The 27,943-nt window shown below is 39.1% G+C and overlaps 1 protein-coding gene across 2 annotated transcripts in view; it reads left to right on the forward strand.

Annotated features, from left to right (window-relative positions):
• The window catches only part of SEMA3A (semaphorin 3A), a 403,325-nt gene that overhangs the window by 351,804 nt on the left and 23,578 nt on the right, over positions 1-27,943 (forward strand). For both annotated transcript variants that reach the window (XM_074942567.1, XM_074942566.1), the window contains 7 exons: positions 8,816-8,958; positions 10,162-10,276; positions 10,388-10,457; positions 11,864-12,008; positions 17,989-18,208; positions 23,535-23,626; positions 26,430-26,471. In XM_074942567.1, coding sequence (XP_074798668.1) covers positions 8,816-8,958; positions 10,162-10,276; positions 10,388-10,457; positions 11,864-12,008; positions 17,989-18,208; positions 23,535-23,626; positions 26,430-26,471 — 827 coding nt within the window. The remainder of the gene's footprint in view (positions 1-8,815; positions 8,959-10,161; positions 10,277-10,387; positions 10,458-11,863; positions 12,009-17,988; positions 18,209-23,534; positions 23,627-26,429; positions 26,472-27,943) is intronic.

Below are 27,943 nucleotides of genomic sequence, written 5' to 3' on the forward strand. Positions count from 1 at the left end.
AACAGGACTGGTGTAACATCCTTACACCATCTTTTAACAGCCAAGGAGTCCCCGTGTATAAGGGATATTCTCAGGGAGCCATTTTCAACATCTCTGAGGAAACTTTATGCCAGCAGACTGCTGTAAAAGGGGTGACGTCATGCTCAGGACATCCAGAAATGTGAGCCCCTGTGTTACCCTGTGCCTTAGCAAGAGCAAGGGCTTTGCTGTTGCAAAACTGTATCAGTTCCCTGACACACCAACTCATCTGCCTTGCCAGAAAGCTCTTCAGGACTCTGCCAATCTAAACCTTTCCTTGCAGACAACAACCAGTGAACCCCAGTTCCCAAGTTACCCACAGACGTCTCCCTGCAGTGTCCAATCCCTCACATGGGATGCTTACAGAAATTATTAAATTCATTGCCTCCAAAGAGACACGGCACACATCAGCCTTTAAGGTTAGCTAGAGGCTCACACTTCACTTAAATACACAGCGCTCAGATGGTTTTGTAATAAAACCAGAATAAGTTTATTAACAGGAAATAAGTGATACTAAGCAAAGAAAAAAAAGACAGGTATGGTTACAAACAATAAAATAAAACATGCCTTCTAGTGACTAAAACTTAATTTTAGCTAGTTATGATCTTTGCCTAAGTAGTTTTCTTACTTACCACTGGTTCACATCATCCCTGCCCCACCAGATTGGGATCCAACTTTCACAGGCTCAGAGAGTGGTTTACCCTCTGTCCACTCAGTGATGGATAACTAAAATGCCTTTTTGCTCCCCTTGTATTACTCAAAGTCTATTGTCTGTGCCTCAAGAGCCAGGAGGGCTTCTTCGGGTGCAAATTCTATCCCCTGACGTGATTGTTAAACAGTTTTCTCCCTTGCTTGTTTAGCTTGGTGGCTCTGTTTACCTTATACATAAATGTACTTTCATTGTCCACTGTTAGGATTCTGCAAGCTGGTCAGACAAGTAAATACATATTCCTTTTTCTAGGGTGGGCTAGGTTTATGCATTGTCTCCCAAGCACATGTAAAGCACACAATTTCAGCACACATCTATGCTTTGTACACAACCGGTCCTTACATCACACAATAATTTTTGGGACCAATGTGTCACCAGTTTACATAGGATACCCCAGATGACCCCTCTGAGATACATATTATGACAACAATGCATTGGGGCAATGATTGTGTCAGGCCTGAGTTACAGGATGGGGGACCCTCTTTCATTTGGCACTGAGGTGCTCCCAGGGTCCCAAAGGGGCTTATCTGTAAGTGAGAATCAGGCCCAAAGTTTGACTGAGTCAGTGGCAAAAGAAGGTGTTTGACAGGTGAGGAATTAAATGAGAGAAATGTAGAAGCACACCATTAAAAGATTAAGAGGTTTGTAAAATATTGTAAAGTGTGCAAGAGCATAAGACATGTTAGCTCTCTTGTCATCACATGTTAAAAGCTTTGTCCCCTGGTGACTTACGGAAATCAGTGAGGACTTGGAGCTTTGCAGTGCACATTTGTGACTGGGGCTATAAGTCTTCCTCTGTCAAGGTTCCTCCCCCACTCTGAACTCTAGGGTACAGATGTGGGGACCTGCATGAAAAACCTCCTAAGCTTATCTTTACCAGCTTAGGTCAAAACTTCCCCAAGGTACAAAATATTCCACCCTTTTGTCCTTGGATTGGCTGCTACCACCACCAAACAAATACTGGTTACTGGGGAAGAGCTGTTTGGACACGTCTTTCCCCCCAAAATACTTCCCAAAACCTTGCACCCCACTTCCTGGACAAGGTTTGGTAAAAAGCCTCACCAATTTGCATAGGTGACCACAGACCCAAACCCTTGGATCTGAGAACAACGAAAAAGCATTCAGTTTTCTTACAAGAAGACTTTTAATAAAAATAGAAGTAAATAGAAAAAAAGAAATCCCCCCTGTAAAATCAGGATGGTAGATACCTTACAGGGTAATTAGATTCAAAACATAGAGAACCCCTCTAGGCAAAACCTTAAGTTACAAAAAAGATACACAGACAGAAATAGTTATTCTATTCAGCACAATTCTTTTCTCAGCCACTTGAAGAAATCATAATCTAACACGTACCTAGCTAGATTACTTACTAAAAGTTCTAAGACTCCATTCCTGGTCTATCCCCGGTAAAGACAGCATATAGACAGACACACAGACCCTTTGTTTCTCTCCCTCCTCCCAGCTTTTGAAAGTATCTTGTCTCCTCATTGGTCATTTTGGTCAGGTGCCAGCGAGGTCACCTTTAGCTTCTTAACCCTTTACAGGTGAGAGGAGCTTTCCCCTGGCCAGGAGGGATTTCAAAGGGGTTTACCCTTCCCTTTATATTTATGACATCCTCTGAGAAGGCAATAGAACTAGCTATGATTTTCAAGTTCAGATTTTCTGAAGACAGTTCCTGCTTTTTTGTATATGCTGGGTCTCTGTAGACAAGCACTGTGTGTTTATGAAGTCTGAATTGCTGTCTGGTTTTGTTATTGTTAAATTTTTAATGTAAGATTCCCTCATCTCATTACCTCTTCGCAGGATTCTAGTCACCCTTCAATAATTTTCATTAAATTACAGCAACTGCAACTTTACTGAGTGTAAAATTTCCCTACAGTGTCCTCGAATGTTCTAGCTGTGAACTGGGGAAATTTGTAATTCTGACCACAAATCTACTGTAACGGGGGCATCTGATTCAACCTCCTTACAGAATGCCTCCTGTGAGAACTGCCCTTTTTCTTCTTTGAAATGACAAATCTCCATCATTGGAGATTTTTAAGAGAAGGTTGGACAAACACCTGTCAGGGATGGTCTAGGTAATACTTAGACCTGCTTTGAGTGCAGGGGACTGGACTAGATGACCTCTCAAGGTCCCTTCCAGTTCTATGATTCTATGATTCTATGAAGGAATGACCCCAACTTCTGTTTGTTCAGCGTAGTTAGTGCATCTTGACATCTAAAGGCAATTTTGGTGCCGTTTCCTTTATGGATCATCATTAAAATGCTAATACGATTCATTCGGGAATCCAATCTCCTTTCTTTTATTGTTTTTGCTGTTGTACTTTTGTTGTTATTGCTAAAGAATAATGCTTGTGAAGGAGCAAATAAAGATTGATTTTACTTTAGCATTATCTGAACCTGAAGTGCTGAGACAAGCAAAACATGTTTCCATTACTTAACTAAGCAAACAATGGCATATCAATCATAAAGGCAGCTGGACCAAGGTGTCTTTTTCATAAAGTGGTAGATTTCTCATGAAGGACAGTTTAATGGGCTGCTGCCAATGAAATTGCTAAAGAACTGGTAATCCCAGAGGGCCATACAAAACTGGAGCTAGCAGAAGGTGTCAGTTAGGATATGAGAAGTAGCCCAGTGTCAAGAGACTTGAGAAAAGGAGATTGAAAAAAGTTGAAGTGCATTTCTTAATTATTTGCTTCTTGACACTGATTGTTTTAAATCAACGTTTCTATTTTTAACCTGCTTGGACTGGCTATGAGATCAGAGAAATGTTTCTGCCATTAATGTTTATCATGTTAACATTGTGGTTTCTTTTCCCCTTTGATCATGCTTAAATATACTTCTGACATGTTCTTTTGATGTTTGTTGTCTTTTTAAAACACATTTTGACTTTGATTAAATCCTTTCCACTGAAGGTGTTTTTTGGGCCTGGAATGTGGAAAAGAATATGATACACAGGGTGTTGTGACTGCTTATATTATTAGAAGAACCATGTGTTTCTTAATAGTTGTTGTCAAGGTTCCTCCCCCACTCTGAACTTTAGGGTACAGATGTGGGGACCTGCATGAAAAACCTCCTAAGCTTATCTTTACCAGCTTAGGTCAAAACTTCCCCAAGGTACAAAATATTCCACCCTTTTGTCCTTGGATTGGCCGCTACCACCACCAAACAAATACTGGTTACTGGGGAAGAGCTGTTTGGACACGTCTTTCCCCCCAAAATACTTCCCAAAACCTTGCACCCCACTTCCTGGACAAGGTTTGGTAAAAAGCCTCACCAATTTGCCTAGGTGACTACAGACCCAGACCCTTGGATCTTAAGAACAATGAACAATCCTCCCAACACTTGCACCCCCCCTTTCCAGGGAAATGTTGGATAAAAAGCCTCACCAATTTGCATAGGTGACCACAGACCCAAACCCTTGGATCTGAGAACAATGAAAAAGCATTCAGTTTTCTTACAAAAAGACTTTTAATAGAAATAGAAGTAAATAGAAATAAAAAAAAAATCCCCCCTGTAAAGTCAGGATGGTAGATACCTTACAGGGTAATTAGATTCAAAACATAGAGAACCCCTCTAGGCAAACCTTAAGTTACAAAAAAGATACACAGACAGAAATAGTTATTCTATTCAGCACAATTCTTTTCTCAGCCATTTAAAGAAATCATAATCTAACACGTACCTAGCTAGATTACTTACTAAAAGTTCTAAGGCTTCATTCCTGGTCTATCCCCGGCAAAGACAAAATATAGACAGACACACATACCCTTTGTTTCTTTCCCTCCTCCCAGCTTTTGAAAGTATCTTGTCTCCTCATTGGTCATTTTGGTCAGGTGCCAGCGAGGTTACCTTTAGCTTCTTAACCCTTTACAGGTGAGAGGAGATTTCCTCTGGCCAGGAGGGATTTTAAAGGGGTTTACCCTTCCCTTTATATTTATGACAGTTGTAGACATGTTTTGGGATCACATAGACTCCAGTAATTTGTATATGGCGATCTGAGGTAGTCATATCCTTCGATAATAGTCTGCAGAGCACTATCATGGGTACTACTGCTTTCGCCTCCTGCTTCCACTTCCCATTCAGCAGTTCTTTTAGCTCATTCCAGCGTAGCCTCTCTTCTATATGTCATCAGCTTCCTTATGTGTCTGTGCTGACCATATGAAGTATGTCAGTGCTGCCTGAATTATCTTAAACTCTCCCTGGGGAACTCTTGGTAATAAGATAAGTTAGTGAACTAGCTAAAATTTTCAGGGTGATGCTTTATCCCTAGTCTCAACAGCTGAACAGATATGCTGGGGAACATACTTCCTTTTGCTGCATGAGTGCACTAGTAGGAAAACAGGGTATATGAAGTGCCTGACTTTTAGGCATCATCTCCACTCCTTCCCTGAAAGAAGAGAAAGACAGAATTGCAATCCAGGGCTGCAGAGATTTCTAAATTGGGTGACAGGTAACTATCTGGCTGGATCACCGTGGCCCCAAAGGACTGGGTTTGGGCAAAGTCAGGCCCCCAAGAGTTGTTGGGCAATAGGCTCCAGACATCAGGCAAGACGTTCATCACAAGCTAGGGCAAGACCATTGCAAAGTTGTTGAATTTCCTCAGATCAGGTCAAGTGCGCATGGCTGCTACTGGTATCACATAACCCCGTACAAGTTGGGCGCTCAGCATTTAAACTGGGAATCTCACCACTGAGTGGTGGGAGGGGTGTGCCAGATACCCACTGGAATGAAAAATAATATCCACAAAGGAGTAATTCCAGCTGTCACTGCTGGCTTTCAGTTAGCTCTTGGTTGAGCAAAGACTAGGGGAGACAACTCTGAACTAAACCCGCTGTGGAGAAAGCGTCAGATGGTTGGCATTGCAATTCAGCTCTGCCTTCCAGCATCTCCTGCAGCTGTGCTGGCTTCTAAACATCTTGGTCTTCTGAGCCTTTGGGCCTGGATAATACCACCAAGAGGGGGGCTGTGATCCTAAGCCCAACCGCTGCCTCCTTATTTCTTTTCTGCTTAGGTGTATGCACCAAAGATTTGGGTATGATGGTCTCCCTCTTCAAACTTGCTTGTTGGAATATGAGGACAACATGCACTGGTATGTCAAACAACCTAGAGGAGGTCAGTTACTGGAGGAAGACTGCCATCACTGACAGAGAGCTGGAGAAGCTTGACATTGACATAGCCTCTCTCTCTGAGACTGGATTAACATACAGGCTCTCTATGCAAGATGCAATGTTTCTTCTTTTGACATGGAGAAAGCAAACAAGACCTCTCTGAGGACAGGGTGGATTTTGCAGTCAAAAATTCATTCACATCTCTAGTCGAATGTCCCATTGCAACATCAGAATGTATCATATTAGTAAGAATATCTACCACAGGTGGATTTGCCAACATCATTAGCACATATGTGCCAACACTTTTCTTGACCTCTGTAGAGAAGGACTTGCTCTATCAGCAGCTCAGCTGTGTCATCAGCAAGCTACCACTAGGCAAGCAACTCTGTCTACTGAGAGACTTCAATGCTGAAGTCAGTTCACATCACGAGATGTGGCTGCTAATCACTGGCCACCATGGAGTGGGAAAAATTAACAACAATGGTCAAAGACTACTGGAGCTCTTCACCCACCAACAACTGTGTATTACCAACACATGCATCACTGGAAGGTCTCATGGAGACACACTCCTGATCTGGACACTAGCACCAACTAGATGTAATTGTCACCTGTAGAAAACACCTAAAGGATGCTCTCCATACTTGCAATCTTCACAGTGGAGACTGTGATATAGACCATGCACTTGTATGCTCAGAGGTGAAAGTAACTTAAAGGACTTACCGATACGCCATAGTCCTGAGCAGAGGGGCGGGGCCCCAACCAGAAGGGGGTGGGGCCTCAACTGGAAGAGGTGGGGTCTTTAGAGCCCCGGGCTCTTTAAATTGCCGCCGGAGCACACCCCCCCCCCAAAAAGTGTCAAGAATAAGGATAACCTCTATGCATGGCCTTCATAGATCTTACAAAAGCTTTTGACCTGGTTAACAGAAAGGATCTTTTTCAGTTGCTAGAGAGAACTGGTTGCTTCCCAATCCTCCTCAGTCTGATTCAATCCTTCCATAATAGCATGAAGGCTATAGTCCAATGTGATGGTGATCAATCTGACAGCTTTGAAATTCACAGTGATGTTGGACAGGGAGGAGTTTTGGCACCAACATTCTTCAGTTTATTTTTCTCTTTGCTGGGTCATCATCTAGCACCAAAGTGGACATCTCCATACAAGATCAGATGGAAAACTCTTCAACCTTGCATGTCTACAACCAAAAAGCAAAGTCAAACATCTGCTGATATGAGAAGTGATATTAGTTGATGACACAGTGCTCATCACACATAGTGTATATAGTTAATTAGCATCCTTAGTAAATAAAGTAGTGGTTTTAATAAGCCAGATCCTCAGTTGATGAAAATCAGCATAGCATAATCTGGCTCATTATCTCCCTAAGTATGTGGTGGTATGTGTTAAAATGATATTTTAATATATGATGCTAGAACAGCTTATAATCTGACATAGGGACAGGACTCTTTCAATAGTTAAATATAGTTCACACTGAATTATCCCAGCAGGATGTAAAATGCCGTAGGAAGAAGAACAGCTTGGTAATTCTCTTTGATTTACCTCCTTTTCCCTGGTCAAAGAGGCCAACGGAAATACTTGAATGAAAAATGCAATATTGGGCCAAGTTTCAGAGTAACAGCCGTGTTTGTCTGTATTCGCAAAAAGAAAAGGAGTGCTTATGGCACCTTAGAGACTAACCAGTTTATTTGAGCATGAAGTGAGCTGTAGCTCACGAAAGCTTATGCTCAAATAAATTAGTTAGTCTCTAAGGTGCCACAAGTACTCCTTTTCTTTTTGCGAATATTGGGCCAGATCTTCCTCTGGTGTAAACTGGCACAGCCTCATTGAAGTCAATGGATCTATGCTGATTTACACCGAGTATATGTCCTAATTTCTTTGCCCATTGTTTTCTATTTTTTTATCAATCTCTCTTGAGGCTTTATATATCTACAATATCACTGTCTAGATATAGACATATGTGTGGAAGGGGAATTTGTACTCTGAATAATGATGTCATTAGAGCTGGTCAGAAAATGGTATTTTTCATTAAACTTTTCTTAAAAAATGAAAAAAACTCATTTTAAAAATCTTTTCCATCTAAAGGGTTTTGTTTTTCCACACCAAAAAAAAAATGGTTTTCAAAACATTGTTTTGTTTTTGTTTTTAGTAATTAAAAAAATGGAAAATTTCAAACAAAATTTTTCATCCAAAAATGTTTTATAGAATGATTTTTAACCTATTCTTGAGTGTTCTGTCTATAGTTCCTATTATTACAGATGCTGAGAACCTCCCAATCTTTAGTGTATTTATCTTCACAGCACCCTTACATTTTATACAGGGGGGACTAAGACACAGAGAGATTAAGTGACTTGATTAAGGTCACAGAGGATGTATATGGTAGTTCAGGGATGTGAACACAGCTCTCCCAATTCTCAGCCAAACACCATAGCTACTGGACAAACCATCTTCTTCCTCTATCATAGCTTTCCTGAGCAGTTTTCATTTCTGCTGTATAGAAAGTCAAAATAAACAAGGAAATAAGAAGTAGGCAAGACTGAATGTAAAAGAAACTCTCAGCAATCCATGCATGGAATTAGGAAGCTGTGCTGTAATGTTACAATACAGTTAATAGAGCAATTTCATATGTATTATATTACTCCATATGCTTTCTTGAATCACTACAGAGTATGAATAGCAAGTGCTGCTATATACTGGATAAATAAACTATAGATGTGTGCTGGTGTGCAGTGTTGGGGATGTGTGTGTGTGTGTGTGTGTTGTTCTAGTAATAGATTCAAAGAGCAGAAACAAGTTGTGATAGGAATTTCCTTTGGGTGGGAGCACCAGGAAGAAAAGTTGAAAATTTGCTTATTTGATTAAAGGGTTAGTTCATGTGTGCAAGTCAGAATGGAAGAATCCTTTCATGTAAATGAGGCAACAGATTTTACTTGCTATGTAGTAACATGTACATTGGCATTTTCTTCTCAGATCCTAGGTTCGTTAGTGCCCACCTAATACCAGAAAGTGATAACCCAGAAGATGACAAAATCTATTTCTTCTTCCGTGAAAATGCAATTGATGGAGAGCACTCTGGAAAAGCCACCCATGCCAGAATAGGGCAGATCTGCAAGGTAATATGGTGACTTAATTTTATGAGAATGAATGCCCTCAGTTAAAGCTGTAAAAGTGATATTAGCAACTACTCTTTCTTGGCTGTACATTAGTTTATGGTAACACTGGCAATGTAGTGATTCCGAGGTCTTCCAGAATGACCAACAGTCAAGGGAAAACATCAAAGAGATATAATATTCAGTTCTGTTCTGTTTGGAGTAGCACCCCAAATTTACAATGCATCATCCAAAAATTATCAGAACCTCCTGAGTTTTCAAAATGTGGCTGAGAGAAATAGAGTCTTGTGCAAGAAACATGGTACTCCCTGCTTCCAGGTGGACCAGATGTTCTGTAGACATTTTCTTTCTTGAGTTATTTTTGACATCCAAGGCTCCCATTCTGGGTAGAACTTCTAAAGGAAGAGGCACATTAAAATGAAAATAATTGCTTAGGCTAAGTTTTATAAATGAACAGTGGCAAGGGTCTCAAACGGGTTCATCCATCCCAACAAATATCCAATATTTTCCTGAGGGACCTTGAGAAAATATCTGTGAATTAAGTGATCTCCATGAATTGGTAAATATAATGTTTAGAGTAGAATTTCACATTATTCCTTTAGGCAGGACTCCAATTTACCATCTCTGAAAAACAAGATAGCAGCTTGGAAAATTATAGCCCCACCCTTACGGAGACCTTGATCTGCTCCCACTCCCAGCCCTGCTATTAAACATCTGATTCTCCCACCCTAACACCTTTTATACTTTGATCTTGTCCAACTTGTGGGGCTACTTTGTTGATACTCGGTAAAGAATAATGAGCTGTTTAAACTTTATTGAGTCTTGGCCACATGTAAGCTTGAACAGAAGCAAAATACTCTGTCAATCTGCCTAATTGCTTTCTTTCTTTCTTTCTTTCTTTCTTTCTTTCTTTCTTTCTTTCTTTCTTTCTTTCTTTCTTTCTTTCTTTCTTTCTTTCTAATTTAATCTATTTCAAGATTTTCTTGAATAAGGAATAAGTTCTTCTGAAAATGATATTAAATACGTAGCAATGACCATGATAAATTGAAATTGATTAGGTATTGGTATATTTGAAAAATGAGGGAGATTTTATAATTTCCTAAACAATAAAAAGGACAATATGTAAAACTGGGGATTATGATGTTATAGTTAACATTTCAAACAGGAATACGATTATGTATTAACATATAGTACTTCTTCTGTTAGAATGACTTTGGTGGACACAGAAGCCTTGTTAATAAATGGACAACTTTCCTTAAAGCACGCCTGATTTGTTCTGTGCCAGGGCCCAATGGCATTGATACTCATTTTGATGAACTACGTAAGTAGCCACAATGGCTTTGAATGCAGAATCATTTTCTGGTATTTTCATTACTGAAATGACCATGTATTTTCTTTTTTGTTGTTGCTGTTGTTGTTGTTTTTGTTACAGAGGATGTGTTTCTAATGAACTCAAAAGACCTCAAAAATCCAATAGTCTATGGAGTGTTTACAACTTCCAGGTACAGAATGTATCATTTTACTTGTATGGAAACTTGTGTGGCTGGTTGCTTTAAAGAGTCTCTTTGTTAAAATGTTCTTAAGAAACACAGCATTTTCTTAACCTTTGAACTGCTAGAAGGCAGTGAAAGTTAGAAGTAATGAATTAAATTTCTTTTCTTATGAGCAATGTACATCATTGCCCTGACACACGTCTGAAAGAATGTGTCAGTTTCTCAGCCTCTTCCTGTTGAAAAACTGGCTTTAAAGATGAAGGGTGAAATGTCAAATCCCTTGCCAAATAGAGCTGGTAAAATAATGCAGGAAAATTTTTAAAAAACCACATTTTTTAAATATCAAAATTTAGAATTTTAGAAAACTTCTGGACAATCAATAAGCTTTTTAAGAAAAAACAGCAAAGATTTTTTCCATCACTCTTCAACTGAGCCCAGTACATCCTTGGTGTAAATCCTTTGGCTTCATAGGCTCATAGATTGTAAGGCTAGAATAGATCACTGTGGTCATCTAGTCTGATCTCATGCGTAACACAGTCAATAGAACTTCCCTCAAATGGGCTTACACCAGGGATGGAATTGTCCCTAGGCTTTTGTCTCATGAGGGACTGTTGAATTTGCATCTGAGGGAAAAGCCACCTATAACCACGGAGGGAGGCATATGTTTTTAAATGTAAGTTTCTAGTCATCACATAATCCACAAGAATGAGGCTCATGTGGAATCTACTATCCTTGTAGAAACCCCAAGGAAATGCATAGCAGTGCAGTTTCAGTGTGTGTTGTCAAAAGGGGGAAGTGAGGGAGAGAGAGAAAGGGCAAAACTAAAACAAATTTGCTGACTATTAGCAAGGGTATATAAAGTGATTAGTTGGCTACAGGATGAGTAATTGGTTACAGACCCTTTTGCATGAAGGTCACCACTATGAAAAACACATGAGACCTTTTTATTTCATATTTATACCAATAAATTGCATTTGCAGAATAACAGCTATTACAAATAGATTTTTCACCCTGCCTTCTTTATGAAGCAGTTCAGTTTCAAAATCAGGGATGGAAAACTGAAAACACTTATTATCTATTAAGAGCCAGATTCAACCATCCTAAGTATTACTCATATAGAGTAATACCTACTCGAAGAAAAGTCCCATTGAAATTGGATCTGGACGTATATAAACAATAAATTTTAAGTAGCAGCCAGCAGCCATTCTGTTTAGAAAAACATCTGAGAGATTTGTATCAGTTAAACTGAACTTTCTAAGGAACGTGTTTGGGTTCGCTTAGACAGCATTTCAGAGTTTGGAAAATCAATGCATGTAATTAATTAAAGAGCCTTTAATCCCACCATTCTCCTGTGATTAAATTGACAAATAATTTAAAGAAACTGACTTATTTTTCTTTCCCTACCCCATTTTTAGCAACATCTTCAAGGGGTCAGCAGTGTGTATGTACAGCATGACAGATGTAAGGAGGGTGTTCCTTGGTCCATATGCTCACAGAGATGGTCCCAACTATCAATGGGTGCCTTACCAAGGACGTGTACCATATCCGCGGCCAGGAACTGTAAGTGCACTGGGAAATCTGATACTGATTTCACTCATTCCATTGTACTTGAACTTATAACACAAAAGAAGCTGAACAAGTGGGAAAGGCAGGCTAATGTAAGAGCAAACTAGCTGTTGCTGCAAATCCAGAATTCGCTGCCTCGATTTGCAAAGTGCAGCTGGCTTGTCAATGAGCCTAATCCTGTAAACCTCAGTCAGACAAAAACCATATCGACTTCAGGAGATGTTTGACTGGAGCAGGGATGCAGGATTTTGTTGAGTATTTGTAGAGTAGTTAAGGAATAATGCAGCTTTCCTTTCATAAATTGCACTTCTTTAGAGTTCTAAGGTAACCATTTCTGCAGTGGACGGGGAAGGCACTGGAATAATTTCCAATTCCAAAAGGGATTTTTTAACTGTTATTCTACTTTCCTGTCTCTTTCTAATGTCTCTGTCACTATGGTGTCTATGAAACCACTATTTATGACTTCCCATCCACCCCGGTCATTGTCAGGTCCCAGAAATGCTGCTGAGCTTTGCCTATTCATCTGCCTTTTCTCCGGTAGAATGTGTTAGAGGAAAAGGTTTGGGTTGTACATATCAGGGTAGATCTTCAGCTGGTGCAAATCAGCTTAGCTCCATTGAGACTCCTGTGAACACTAGGCTGAGTATCTAGCCCATTCAGATGTATCTATGCCTCAAATAAACTATACAGATCCAAGTAAGTACAGTGAAGTAAAAAAACAAGAATAGCACATAAGCATTATTCATATATGGGCATTTCTATGATTCTGTGATCATATAGATTGTCCTTTACTTGTTAGTAACCTTTAAACTATCCTTTCTAGCTTCTTCTCAAAACTGGCTTCCATGATAAATGTGTAAAACAATGGTTAAATGATACAGATGTCTGGCCTAACAAAAACTGCTTCATATGTTAAAGAAAAGAATGATTTCTCAGCAAAGGGATTGTATAATTCTCCTCATTCAGTGGATGTGATTGCTAAGGAATAACCAGATTTCTTCACAGAAAAGTCTCAAGCTCTGCAGTGTTGTAGTGCCCATCTTTAAAAAAGGGAAGGAGGAGGATCCAGGGAACTACAGGCCAGTCAGCCTCACCTCAGTCCCTGGAAAAATCATGGAGCAGGTCCTCAAGGAATCAATTCTGAAGCACTTAGAGGAGACGAAAGTGATCAGGAACAGTCAGCATGGATTCACCAAGGGCAAGTCATGCCTGACTAATCTAATTGCCTTCTATGACGAGATAACTGGCTCTGTGGATGAGGGGAAAGCAGTGGACATGTTGTTCCTTGACTTTAGCAAAGCTTTTGACACGGTCTCCCACAGTATTCTTGTCAGCAAGTTAAAGAAGTATGGGCTGGATGAATGGACTATAAGGTGGATAGAAAGCTGGCTAGATTGTCAGGCTCAACGGGTAGTGATCAATGGCTCCATGTCTAGTTGGCAGCCGGTATCAAGCGGAGTGCCCCAGGGGTCGGTCCTGGGGCCGGTTTTGTTCAGTATCTTCATAAATGATCTGGAGGATGGCGTGGATTGCACCCTCAGCAAGTTTGCAGATGACACTAAACTGGGAGGAAAGGTAGATACGCTGGAGGGTAGGGATAGGATACAGTGGCCCCTAGACAAATTAGAGGATTGGGCCAAAAGAAATCTGATGAGGTTCAACAAGGACAAGTGCAGAGTCCTGCACTTAGGACGGAAGAATCCCATGCACCACTACAGACTAGGGACCGAATGGCTAGGCAGCAGTTCTGTAGAAAAGGACCTAGGGCTTACAGTGGACGAGAAGCTGGATATGAGTCAACAGTGTGTTCTTGTTGCCAAGAAGGCCAATGGCATTTTGGGATGTATAAGTAGGGGCATTGCCAGCAGATCGAGGGACATGATTGTTCCCCTCTATTCGACTTTGGTGAGGCCTCATCTGGAGTACTTTGTCCAGTTTTGGGCCCCACACTACAAGAAGGATGTGGAAAAATTGGAAAATGTCCAGCGGAGGGCAACAAAAATGATTAGGGGACTGGAACACATGACTTATGAGGAGAGGCTGAGGGAACTGGGATTGTTTAGTCTGCGGAAGAGAAGAATGAGGGGGGAATTGATAGCTGCTTTCAGCTACCTGAAAGGGGGTTCCAAAGAGGATGGATCTAGACTGTTCTCAGTGGTAGCAGATGACTGAACAAGGGGTAATGGTCTCAAGTTGCAGTGGGGGAGGTTTAGGTTGGATATTAGGAAAAACTTTTTCACTAGGAGGGTGGTGAAGCACTGGAATGTGTTACCTAGGGAGGTGGTGGAATCTCCTTCCTTAGAAGTTTTTAAGGTCAGGCTTGACAAAGCCCTGGCTGGGATGATTAAGTTGGGGATTGGTCCTGCTTTGAGCAGGGGGTTGGACTAGATGACCTCCTGAGGTCCCTTCCAACCCTGAGATTCTATGATTCTATGATTGCTAGACTGGGCTCTCTAGATAGATAGCTCCAGGATGAAATCTAGCATATTTTCTTCACTGATGAAGAAACTCTGACCAGGTGTAGTGAAGTATGACCTCCCCAACTGGCAAATCACAAAGACATGCACTAGGGTGACCAGACAACAAGTGTGAAAAATTGGGACAGGAGGTGGCGTGTAATAGATGCCTATATAAGACAAAGCCCTGAATATCTGCACTGTCCCTATAAAATTGGCAAATCTAGTCACCCTAACATGCACTTAACTTTAAGCATCTGAGTAGTCCCATTGTGGACTACTCAGATGCTTGCTTAAATGTTTTGTTGGACTGGATTGTTGGATCAGGACCTCTGAAGTCAGAGAGAGTCTTGCCAATAACCTCTAAGCAGTATCAGGCCCTGTCTTTGTTATGTGTACTGCCATTATGAAGTCTAAAGTCTCTGCAAAAAATCCAGCATAAATACACATGTAAAAGTGACAAGACTTTTCCACTGGCTACAATATTTTGAATGTATTTCTCTAAATCCATACCCTTAAAAAAACTATTGTAAAAAATATCAACATGCGTGGGTCAATAATTAATTCAACAAGTTTCACTTCCTTTTCTGAATGTGAATTATTTGCAATTTTTTTGTGACTTAGATTTATTCCCTCAGTAATTTCTGTAAATAATTGCTGGTCGGTAACCTATTAAGGGAGAGTTCATTGTGAGAAGTCAGTATTTGAAATTCAGGCTGCATTGATTGTACACAGAGGTTGCATGGTATCCAGTGTTCTGTATCCTGGATTGTAACTCATAGGGATAGGTTTTGACTTTAGACAGAGCTCTGAACATGAGGTGGGGCAGAAGCAGCACCACGTCAGGAGTAGCTCGGGGGATGCAGGGTAAAGCAGACATATCTCTGGAAAGCATAATTCCATCATTTCTTCCCCCTTGCTCATGAGAGTTAGAGATTTCCTGTGGGTATAGAGCAGCAACAAATTGTTATACTTTCATGCTGCGCTGGCTCAGCTGCACTGGCCAGTGAGCAGGGAAGATGGATTCATGGCTCCACCCATTTCCTACCCACTTACACTGGGGAAGGAATAAGAAGAAATGTATGCCCATTTATTCTTGCATGCCCAAGCACTAGGTCCAGGTAACCCATATAGAGGTTTAAAGGGGAGATTCTTACTTCCTTTTACTGCGTATGGAGTCCAAGTCATAACCTAGCCCTTGGAATTAGGTTTTTCTAACAAATGCTCATGATTTCAAATCTAAAATTGGCTTTCTGTAAATATTATGCCTAACATGTGTTGACTTGATGAACATTGCTACCAGTATGTTTCTTTGCTAAAATATTGGTAGAAAATAAATACAAACAGGATTGAAATACAGCAGAAATATATGCATTTAAAAATTGAAATGACTATACATGGATCTTATTTTATTTTTTCAGCATTTGCCCAGCTGCAATTAATAATACTTAGTACTTGTATAGTGATTTTCCTGTTGAAAGCACTTTACATACATTATCTAATTAAGCGTTGATTAGTATAAGTAATCAGTATTACACTCTAGTTGGAATATTAATCCAAGCATCAAGAAAACTTTGGAACTCCACCGTAGAAACACAAAATTTCAGATTGACTCCAGCAATGCTAAAGATCATAAAAGGTTTATTCTAGTAGTATATTGTATTTTTCTAATTGGAAGTAAATGAACATATGGATATGAAATAATAATAATAATGGCTCAAATGTAGAGATAATAAGAATAGGTGACTAACTTGCTATATTTGCTATTATTGTTTATTTGGCTAATTGGGTTTAAATCAGTAATTCTTTCTTTCTCTAATATATAATGAACGAGAATGTTGGAAATTGCTTCCTTGACAACATGCAAAAAAGTGAAAACCTATCTCTCATACCCTCCATGCTTCCCACTGCATTGACGTGTCCCTTGGCTGCAAATAACAACTGCTCTTTTTGGCCATATTGATTTCTTTATGTCATTTCTGATGAATTATTAATAATCTGGATCAAGGTGATGGCAAAGACGATTGATTTCTTCTACTGAGAATCCAGCAAGATCCGGATTTCTGTTTAATTACTTTTTGGTTTCAAAGTTTTTACTCTAAGTGGTGGATATTCTATCAATGTGAATAAAAGATGCATTACCCCTGGCTTTATATCACTGGGATGTTTATATTTCAAGATCAAATGCGGTGAACATAAGGATAAGCACAGTGAAATTTGCCTCATAGCTTTGTATGTCTGAGATGGATGTCTTGTGCTTAAGGGGTTAGGGTCAGGCACCTGAAGTTGTCTTCTCAAAATTCCTGTGAGATCTATGACAAATCATTTAAGTACCTTATGCCTCAGTCTCCTCATCTGTAAAATGAGGCTAATAATAATTTCCCACTTTACAGAGAGATGTTGTAAGGTCAAAATCTCTGATGTTCATAAAATATTTTGAGTTTTTGAGAGAGAATTCATTAGATAAGGGCTAGTCTTTAGCATATAACCACAGTCCTGATGCATAAGTGCACTTCCCTCAGGAGGAATTGTGGGTGGGGAAAGCAGAGGGGAATGCTTGTGGGGGGACAGAGTCATGGCTTTGCCTGCTGTCCTCCTCACTCTTTCCCTCATCCTCACCCATTTGCTCAAGGGTGGAGGGACCAGTGTCTGTGTAGTCCCTGTGCTTTGCATAGGACCCAGAGCCAGGATTGATTAGTCCTAACATGACCACATGAGGTGGAACATGGAATCTTTACTCCCCTGTGCTGCTGTGTGAGGACTAGGGACACCCTAGTCCTATGAGTATTGCTCCCCCTCTGTCATTGTACTGTTCACTACAAGTGGACATTGAGGCAAATAACCTGAACTCACTACAAGCACTTTATTCACCACCCATGCTAGAAAATTTATACAAATAATTCAACACAACAGGAGCCTCATCGTCAGAACCATTTGGTTGACGCCAGATATGTCCAGATAATCAGCAGTTTAGATAATCAGGAGTAAACAGAACAGGGAGTCACACTGGCAGCTCATTAGGGGCCAAATCCAAGGTCCTTTGAAGTGAATGAGTTTTGACTTGAGTCCCAGAAGAAGATGCTTAGATAGTGGGGTGATTGTTACGGATAATTAGTTTTCTACTGTATAGATAACGAAGTGCTTTAATCTGTGTCTTTTGTACGGTAATTTTTAGCATATTCAGCATCCCTATGGTCTTGTACTACCAATTAAAAAGATAATAGTAGTCAGTAAATCACTGACAATCAATTATTCGCACAGCACAGTGATAAGAAAGATAATGTATACAAACCGTAATATTCTCTGGTATGAGCTATATTGATTTCAATGAAGAAAAATATTTCTCCAAAGACTTTTGGTGCCAGTATTAACTCCCTGTACAGTTGTTGTCCATCATGGAACAATTATATCCTGGGCTGTACTTTATTATAGACTGAGGACTCATAAGGATCTCAAAGAAACGAATATGTCTAATTGCTCAGTTATAAGGTGCAAAATATTCTCTTTGTTGTTCTCAGTGTCCCAGTAAAACTTTTGGAGGCTTTGACTCTACCAAGGACCTTCCTGATGAAGTCATCACATTCGCAAGAAGTCATCCAGCAATGTACAATCCTGTATTCCCTATCAATAATCGTCCAATCATGATCAAAACAGATGTGGATTACCAGTTCACACGGATAGTAGTAGACCGGGTCGATGCAGAAGATGGCCAGTATGATGTCATGTTCATTGGAACAGGTAAGAATCTTTCATGCTACATCCGATGTTCTCACATGGAGTATGGAGAAGTAGAGTAGATGAGTGGTTTTCATTACTGGTAGAAAGCAAGCTTATTTTTGTGTACTGTAGAGTACATCTGTGGAATTCTTTAGGGCAAGGCTCAACACATTTTTTCTTTTCTTTTTTGTTACTTAAGGGTTCATGTTGTTTGATTAGGACTTGACATCAGTAGGTGTTTTGCCTTTGACTTCAGTTGGAGTAGGAACAGAGGGTTTGGTTTTGTTTTTTAATTAGAGGCATCTTCCCACTGGTAATTATAATTTTGTTTTTAGCTAGATATTTTGGGGTACATGTTCACTCCATAGGAACTAGTCATATGAGTAAATCAAGCAGGATTTCTCCAAGTTGTGGGATATTTCTTGTGTCCTCTTTCAACATATTTTGAACTGTGCTAATCTAAACTGACCACCAGCCAGAAGAATGCTTCATTACCCTCAACACACCAGGTTTTCTGATATCTATAAGAGGTCCTAGGAAGGACAAAAAGTTATGCTAAAGCACGATGCCACTGGTAAAGTGTTTGTACTATCTTATGGCTTGGGCTTTATATCTTTCTTCCAGCGAGCAAAAGAGGAGATTTTCCTGTAAATAAAGCAATTTTTACTACGCTAAAAGTTCTACATGAAAGCACCAGGGGCCAGCCACTCAGCCCAGTTTCTCCATTGACATCATGTAAATACATTGATTAGCACCATGTAAGGAGCTGGCCTTACATCTTTGATGATTTTCCACCAGATTGACTAGTGTTTCAAACTTGTATTGAACACAGTGACTTTATTACTAGCCTCAAGAAGTTAAATCAAAGAAACCAAAGAACTTTCCCACTGCATCACTGCAGTGTTCTAAAAAATGAACAGCTTCTCTGTCTGTCTGTTTCTCTTTCTTTCTCATAAGAATACTGTTTCTGAATGGCACCAGTTACAAATCTACAGCTCCATAGCTGGGGGTCAGATTCCAAGCAATAAATCTCAAGGCTCTCTTCATGTTGATGCCTAACATAAATCATGAGTAAACTGAGACCTGTGCTGAAGCTTTGTATAATAAACGTATTGCATGTGTACCAAACATTTACTGCAGAAGATGCAGCCATAAACAAAGTGCTCCAGCTCTCTGAAATTGTGAACTGAATGATGACATGTTTGTGCTATAGCAGGTTATTGTTTAAAACTCCAAACAATATTTTAACCTGTTTTTATTTGCCACAAATATTTTCCATCACATAAGGAAAACTGGATAATGTATGCCCATCTTGCAATGACAATAATAAGATGGCTCTTATATAGCACTTTTCATCTGTAGACCTGAAAGGGCTTTACAAAGGCAGGAAACATCATTATCCCAATTTTACTGATGGGAAAACTGAGGCACAGCGAAATGAAATAATTTCCCCACAGTCACTCAGCAGGTTAGAGGCTGAACCAGGAATAGAAACCAAGTCTTCTGAGTTCTCATTCACTGCTCTGCCTATTAGGCCACACTGGTATATGACTTTCAGCAAATCATTTATTACTTGATCTTGTTCTCACTGACGTGAATGTAAAACTCACTGAATTTGGTGGTACATGAGCAAGCCTTTAATCTCTCAGTGCCTCAGTTTACTTCTTTGTGAAATGGATCTACAACTGCCAATCAGAGAGGGATATTTCGAGACTTGCTAAATTAACTTCTGAAAAACCCTTTGAGATCCTCAGGAGAGGTCTTGTATACTGAGGGTGGTTTTAAACCTGAGCTCAACTTGACTTCCATTGGGAGGGAGCAGTTTCCTCCCTACTGTTCACTACAGATTCAAATTTCAGATTTCTAGGTGAAAACAGCTGCAGTGGTTAGACAGGCAATGCAGATATTTGTGTCCACAAATTGTGAGCAAAAACATGCACCTGCCAAGACAGAAGTCAGCACTGAAAATGTAGCCCTGTAAATGTAAAGTATTGCTTTTATTTTCTGCAATATTATGTTTGTCAGACTAAGATAATAGCTGCTCAACAAGGACAGTAAACGAGGGACGCATAGGGGAGTAAGGGGGTATAAGGTGCCCACTTGCTCATCTGCACTCGCTAGAAAGTGATTAGTAATGTGGGGGAAGAAAACCTTCCGTGGAACTCCTACTCTCACTTCCATGCAAATAGGGAATGTATGGGCAGCCAAGGCTCTCCCTCCATTGTGCCAGCAAGCACAGCTAAACCAGCATACTGGGGTTAAAAATCAGCACCATGTATGGGACTGGTATAGGGCATGACACCTCTGCCTCCACCCCCAGTGCAAAGGAGGAACCAGGAATCAGATTGTGGTCTCACATCACAATCTAATTTACGGTTAGTTGAGCAGGGCTTGTGACAAAGCCATGATTTAGCCCTGTGTGGTGTGACTGGGTTTCTCTGCAGTTCTGTGCCATCAGATTACATATAGCCATTAGCATTGTAGCAATCAGGCTGCAGAATTTCAGTAAAATGGGGAAACCTTTTTTGGTATTGACATAAATGGTGCTAGTTAACCCCAGGATAATTAGCACGCCATCCTGCTTGGTCATATTTTCCTTTCCTGTGGGTGAAATCTTCGTCTAAGCAGTTTCTTTCTCATTGTCATTGTAACAGTGACTATCCCCTAGCTACTCCACAGTGGAAACAAAATTATATTGGAATGCCCGAAAATATGTCTGTGAAAAACCAGGTTCCAATGTATCCATTTAAAGCGTATCCCAAATATCTGATGTGGGGGATCATTGTGCACAGTCTAGGTACATCTGTCAGTAAAGTGAATTAATAACAGTAATCTTATCTTCTAAACTAAGTTACTCACCCGAGCTCACTGATCCTAAAAGAGAAGCCCAATTCAATTTGTGTGAAATTGTTTGAAATACTACTCTGTACAACTTGATCTAGAACTCAGATAAAACGACACTTTGGTACCTGAGGCCTGATCAGAGTCGCCATAGTGATTAACATATTGTACCTTTGACCTCAAGGGCTTTCCGCAGCACCAAGCTACCATAATCATTGCAGGATCTTCTTAAAAGAAAAGCATTTATTTAAAAAATGTGATGCTTAGAGCTACAGTGTCTATCTGCCCTGCTCAGATTCCACAACGCCACTTGCCTCACTTTATCAAAACTCCATTTATGCTGTCCCAAAATGTAGCTTCAATAGACTATAAATGTGGTGCTGATGACAGTCCTCTACTAATAGTGTGTAAAGCCCTACAAACCATGACACCCTGTTATGTTCATTAGCTTGAAGTCCTCTCTCTGTTGTTAGCAGGTTTTTCTCCAAACCACAATTACTAAATTGTAGCCAGGGTAATTAGAGCAGTTTCCAATTCTCATATTGCTAATAACCTTAATAATGAATTATTAGTTTTTCCGGATAGTTGTGGAAAGTTCAGGAGTTTTTGTTTTAAGCTTATGTTCCGCTTGTCCTATGATGTTCTGTGAAGCTACTTTTAAGTATATTGCTCAAAGTAAATATTTTAAAATAATAGTAATAATAATAGTGAACAACCAAAGATTTCATAACTGTCCAACTATTATTTTTCATGAGCCAAAATCATACATGCAGTATTTTAAATAAAAGGCAAAACTTCCTTTTAAAACTTTCCTTTTTCACTAGGAGGTTACCTAGGGAGGTGGTGGAATCTCCTTCCTTAGAAGTTTTTAAGGCTCGGCTTGACAAATCCCTGGCTGGATGATTTAGTTGGGGATTGGTCCTGCTTTGAGCAGGGGGGTTGGACTAGATGACCTCCTGAGGTCCCTTCCAACCCTGAGATTCTATGATTCTATAAGAGATTTATTTTATTTTCATTTTCTTTTAAAAATTGCATCTGCAAATTTGGCGTTCATGAAAGAGATTAGATTGCAATTGATATTTTGTGGAAAAATTAAACAAAGATGTACAGGTTTAAAAAACAAACAAACAAAAAAAACTCCTAGCCATGGTTATTTAGATTTCTGCTTTTGCTTAAGACAGGTATTAGAATTGGTCAAGAAACAAAATTTCTGTCTCATGGGAATTTATGAGATTTTGAAAAAAAAATTTTGTCCCAATTGAAGATACAAACTGGATAACTATCATTTTTATCACAGAATGAAATATTGCAAAAAAAATGTTTTTACTTTATCAAAGCATTTCATATCTATAACAACCAAAATATTTTGTTTCAGTAAGGTCCAAATGTTTAATTTTGACTTTTATGGTTTCAACTTTTACATGATATTGTAAAGTAAAATGTAAAATAACATTCTAAATGATAATGTCAAAATGATCAAAGTAGAAGTGAAACATTCCAACCTTATCAAAACAAACTATTTCAAGACTTTTCTGTGGACATTTTTTGGTCGAAGTAGATACTTGCCTTCTAATCATTTTGATTTAGTTGACTCAGCATTTTCTGATGGAAAAATGGAGAATTTTCCAACACAGCATTTTTGACCATATCTATATAGTTATTCTTGAGGAATAACAAGAATTAGATCTTAAGTTAGAAAGTTCAGTTCCAAATCCAGACATCCACACGTGTTTGCGGGGGTGTTTAGTGCTGGGGTTTTGAGACCTGGACCTGTTCACATTAACGTCAGTGGAAATACTCTCAGTAACCTAAATGGGTGTAGAATCAAGCCCTTGATGCAAAGCTATCTCTAATGAAAAGACACAAGTTGTACAGGGCTGCTGTTGTTTTATCCTGAAACAAGGCTAATGCCATTCATCACATAATGGCAATACAGATGTCTTTAGGGACATAGAAGCCTTAGATGCTTTTGCTTGACACCAGGACAGCAGGTACTTAAAAGAACTGACAACTTCATCAGTTTGACAACATTCTTCCAGCTGTCCTTGTGTCCACACTGAGCCTTCTAATAACATCTGCACGTGTATTTTAAAACAAGTATGAAAAACTTCCTACTTCAGAATGGCTAATAAAATGTGGCTGAGTAAATTTAGCACATTCCCATCTAGAATAATACCTCAGAGGCAGCTGAGATTTCATGGCACCAATCTAATAATATTGTGCTGTCCTGTTCATTCTTTAACAGCTGAAGCCGAGTAATGAATCATTTTTCTGTTGAACTTCCACAATTAAGAAATTTCAGACCAATGCCTTATGGAAATTCAAAACCCTGCTAGTGCATTTCAAATATCAGTGGGTATTGTGTGGAGTCAGTTCTCAGCAATATGCAGTGTCAGGACCCTTGTATGGAAATTATTGCATATGGCAAGAGATCAAGAAATTCTGGTTGCCCTTAAATTGGAGTCTACTTATTAAGCACCTGAAAACATTTTTTTTTCTTTTAAAGATATTGGGACAGTTCTTAAAGTGGTTTCAATTCCTAAGGAGACTTGGCATGATTTAGAAGAAGTCTTGCTGGAAGAAATGGCAGTCTTTCGGGTAAGTGCTGCTGAATTCCAAGTGTCAGGTTGTAGATTTTTCTGTGGACAGCTGCATGCTGAACTTGTTGCAGGATAGCCAAGGAGTAGCCTGGCATACTCTTCTAATTAGCTTGTCAATTATAGACCCAGACACTAGCCAAAATAAACCTTGAAGCTTCCAATGCTAGTTGGAGGTTAATGATAAAAGAAATGGCATTCCTGATTTTTGTGGTGCTGTTTCAATGGTAAATTAGAATCACTAAATCTTTGAGCGATTGTCAGTTACAGTTAAAAAATGTGTATTTTCTGGAATTTCCCCACCCATCCTCTCCCAGAAGGTTATACAAAATAATAACTACACACGTGGCTATTAGAAACAATTCAGATTATCTGGCTAGGAGATGACTCTTCAGTCTTATTCCTTGAGCTTCCATGACACCTCAGTGAAAACGTAACAAATACACATGAAATATACATTTTACCTCTCTTAGGCAGAGTGTTGGTCTCCCGAATTTTTTTTACGTCTGGTACCATTTATGGTTGCCTTCAAAACCAAAAGGAATAGAGGGCCTACATTTTCAGAAGTGACTTTGGGTGTCTCCATCGTTAGGTACTTGAGTTGAAATAGCTTAAAAAGGCCTGATTTTAAGAGTATGGGAACTCAGCATTTTATGAAAATCAAGTCCCTTTAAGGTACTGTGAGCTGACCCCCCATCTTACCCCAAGTGAAGTATCCACTAGTCACTTCTGAAAATTTAGCCCAAATAAATCAAACTTTTTCTGAATCATGTCAGATAGATCCCAGAGGATGTTCCATGTTTTCTGCTACAATAAAACATTTGAGTTTCCTGAATTATTCCTCTGTTCATGCTATGTTACCATCACTATATCTTTGACTTGACAGTAGACACAACATATTTGGGCAGGTCTTATAGAAATGTTTACTTTCGGCATTCTATGCTTCACAGGCAAAGTTTGCACAAGAATCACCGCCCAGAGATTGGTCACTGTCAGGCTGTGTTTCATTTTTCTGTGGGTTTGTTTTTTTTGTTGTTTTGGGTTTTTTTAACATAAATGTAAATTAGAAGCTATGAAGGGAAAATGAGAAGTGTAATTTGTGGCTTCTGGCTTTTCTCTCTTTAACATGAAGCAAGATTATTATGTACTCCACAGGGTAATCTGGCAATTTTGATAGCATAGGAGTTTCTTCCTTAAATAAAGCAGAAGTGCCAAGAGATCAAAGAAATAGGAGAGTAAATTAGGAAAAACTGAATCAACGTTATTTTCCAAACTGGATTTGCAGCAGCCCTACACTAAATGTCAAATTAGGATTTGGGTTTTAAGTTTACTGGTGCATCTTTTGTATTATATAAAAATAGTTTGCCCCTGATTCTCATTTACATTAAGGCCTCCTTAGTTTAATAGTGTAAGGAGGCCATGGAGTAAACAAGAATTAGATCTTTTAATAGAAATTTTGCAATAATTTTTAAATGGAACCTACTATATCTGAGTTTTTACTGGCTACAGAAGAGGCTACCTCTGTGTCACGAAGAATGTTTTTCACTGTTTGAGCCACAGTATGATGAATACAATGGTTTTCATTTATAAATCCACCAAACTGAAAACCTTCCAGATCTGTTACATTGATAACAAATGCCTTTTTTAACCTGAATTGTGGAATATTCCCCGGAACAGCTGAGCAAACAAGCAAATGAGTTCAATTTTCATTCAAATGTAACACGTAATTGATGCTTTCTAATACCAGGTCTATTAACCCATTTGTAAAGGAGTCCACATGCTTAGCATCCACTCAGCCATATTAAATTCTCCCAGGATCAGCAGGTTGAAAGCTTAATGCGAACTATATTAATATACGTTACTAAAAACATGATGCATAGGGTCAGTAAGTAGTACTCTTTTGCACCCCATGTAATAAGGTTTTACACTGCACTGAAACTTAAACTTTGTTAGAATTACTCATTAAGGGCTCAGTCCTGTAGCTTTTACTTACATAAATAGTCCCACTGAAGTTACTGGGACTACCCTACCAATGTAAAAAACAAAATTAAAAATCCTTTAGGATCAAGACTAAATCCATTATTTTATTAATATGCTTATAAAGCTACATTAATTTGTATAGGAAACTACATGGTGGTCCAAAGTCTGCTTACTTTACTCAGGCATAATGTTTCATAGACGTAAGTGCCTGAGAAAGGTGAGCAGGATTTGCCCATTATATTGATTAAATACTTCACAGTGTAAAAATTTACTACCAGTTTGAGCTCCGCATTCCATAAACATAAGTAACTGTATGTGCATGAGAAATCCCAATACAGTCAGTAGGACTACTCATGTGAGGAGAGCTAGTGCCATGAGTAAGTGTTTGCAGGACTGGGGTCTTCATCTAGGTATTATTAAAGTGATTGGTTTATTTGGGTTCCATCACTTGCACTTTATCATATTAATATTTATTCTTAAGCTTTTCTCTATGCATGCTATGTGGATACATTACTGTAAATTTAAATTTAACAATATGAGCAGAAATGAATTTCAAAAAGTGAAACAAACAACAAAACCAATAACGCTGGAATAATAAAGTCTGAGAAATGATTGATAAATTGTGATGTTGAATTTAGACATGCACAGGCACAAATGCATTCTAATTCACCTATAACAATACAAACATTTCATGTTAGTAGTCAGCAAGAAATGCCGTCAAAGAATCCAAAGAGTTTTTTAGCTGGTAGATGGCCCTCTAGCACTAGTTTCATGTTTATTAAAAACACATTTTACATTTTAACCCATTTTAATGTTTTTTCTAGGAACCCACTGTTATTTCTGCAATGAAGATTTCCACAAAGCAGGTACTGTATGCACAAGCTTTAAATCACTTTTTAAAATATTTATTGGCCTGTATAGTTCAGAGACAGTAACTTGGCACTTAGGAGAGGCATATTAATTATACCAGCAACCGTCCCATCCCTTTACATAAACATCAGCAGTTTCTCAAGGAGAATGTGTCAGGCAGTGGAGAAAGGAAAAAGTTAGTTTTGTGCTTTACTGGCAAGGTGTAAACTAAACACTAACTAACCAGCTGCTTGTAGAAAAATTCCACATTACCAAATGCTCCAGTGACTGAGAAGCTATTGAGTTTAGAGGCATTGCATTCACTTACAACATGTCTGAATATGGCCTTTATACATAGGAACCCAGTGCTGTTTCCTGTGAAGTTAGTGGCAAAACCCTTCATTGATTTAAGTGGAAGTACAGTCACCCCCGGTATGCTTTATAATAGCTTGTATTATAGATATATAAAAATAGACAGGTGATTTTTCCCAGTTATGCGGATTTGGGGCCTGATTCTGAAAATATGAAATAGTATCTTGCTTACTAACATGAGTATTCCCATTGAAGTTCTGGTAGTAATACCTGATAGTAAGTTGTTGCAGGATTGGGTCCATTAATAATGGTGTACAACACCTCTCAGTGAAGAGTCACAATGAGACCTATGTCCTGTTGAAATAGGTCTTAAGTGGTGCATTGGCCTTGTGAGGGCGCCCTTCAGAGGGCTAAATTGTATTCTCTAATGAACAGAGCTCAACTCTCCATTTCAAATGCTGAACCCTGCAGCTAGGAATCCATTGTATATTGGAAACCTGCCTGAAAATCTGCAGTATTTGACACAAAACATTTTATTTGGGGCCAATTCCCTGACATATCACCCAAACCAACAAAAACGGTGGCTTAAAAAGAATGTACCATTTACAAACAAACCTGTCAAGTGGTGTATATGTTCACATCATACCAAAATGCTCTGCTTTGGATTATTTTTACAAGTACATTCTTTTAAGACAGCCGATTGTATTGTATAATGGGTTGTGCATTTTGTATAACTTCTTCTTCAAAGCATCTTTATTTACTTAGGAGGGTTTACAATTTCCCCCAAGTCATTAGAAAACAAATTTACAATATTAATGTTGTCTACAACTAGAAAGAGCACAGTATGAGTTATTCAGGCAAAATTAAGCTTTTGAAATATCAGCCAGCCTTGGATTAAAAATGACAGAATCATGATTCAGCATGACAAGCTTTTGGCACAGAGACTTTGTATCAAAGAAGTATCTGGCAACATGCTTCAACACTATATTTATGATTAAAAGATGCTCTAGGTTTTATATCTCAAACACATTATTCATTGTGTTTAAGTTGTAGGGTTTCACATAAACATCATAATAGCATAATAATTCTAGGCCAGGGTGGGCAAACTATAGCCCGCGGGCCATGTCCAGACCACCAGCTGTTTTAATCCGGCCCTCGAGCTCCCGCTGGGGTGCGG

The sequence above is a fragment of the Natator depressus genome, chromosome 1 (genome assembly GCF_965152275.1).
Source record: "Natator depressus isolate rNatDep1 chromosome 1, rNatDep2.hap1, whole genome shotgun sequence".
Taxonomy (NCBI): Eukaryota; Metazoa; Chordata; order Testudines; family Cheloniidae; genus Natator; species Natator depressus.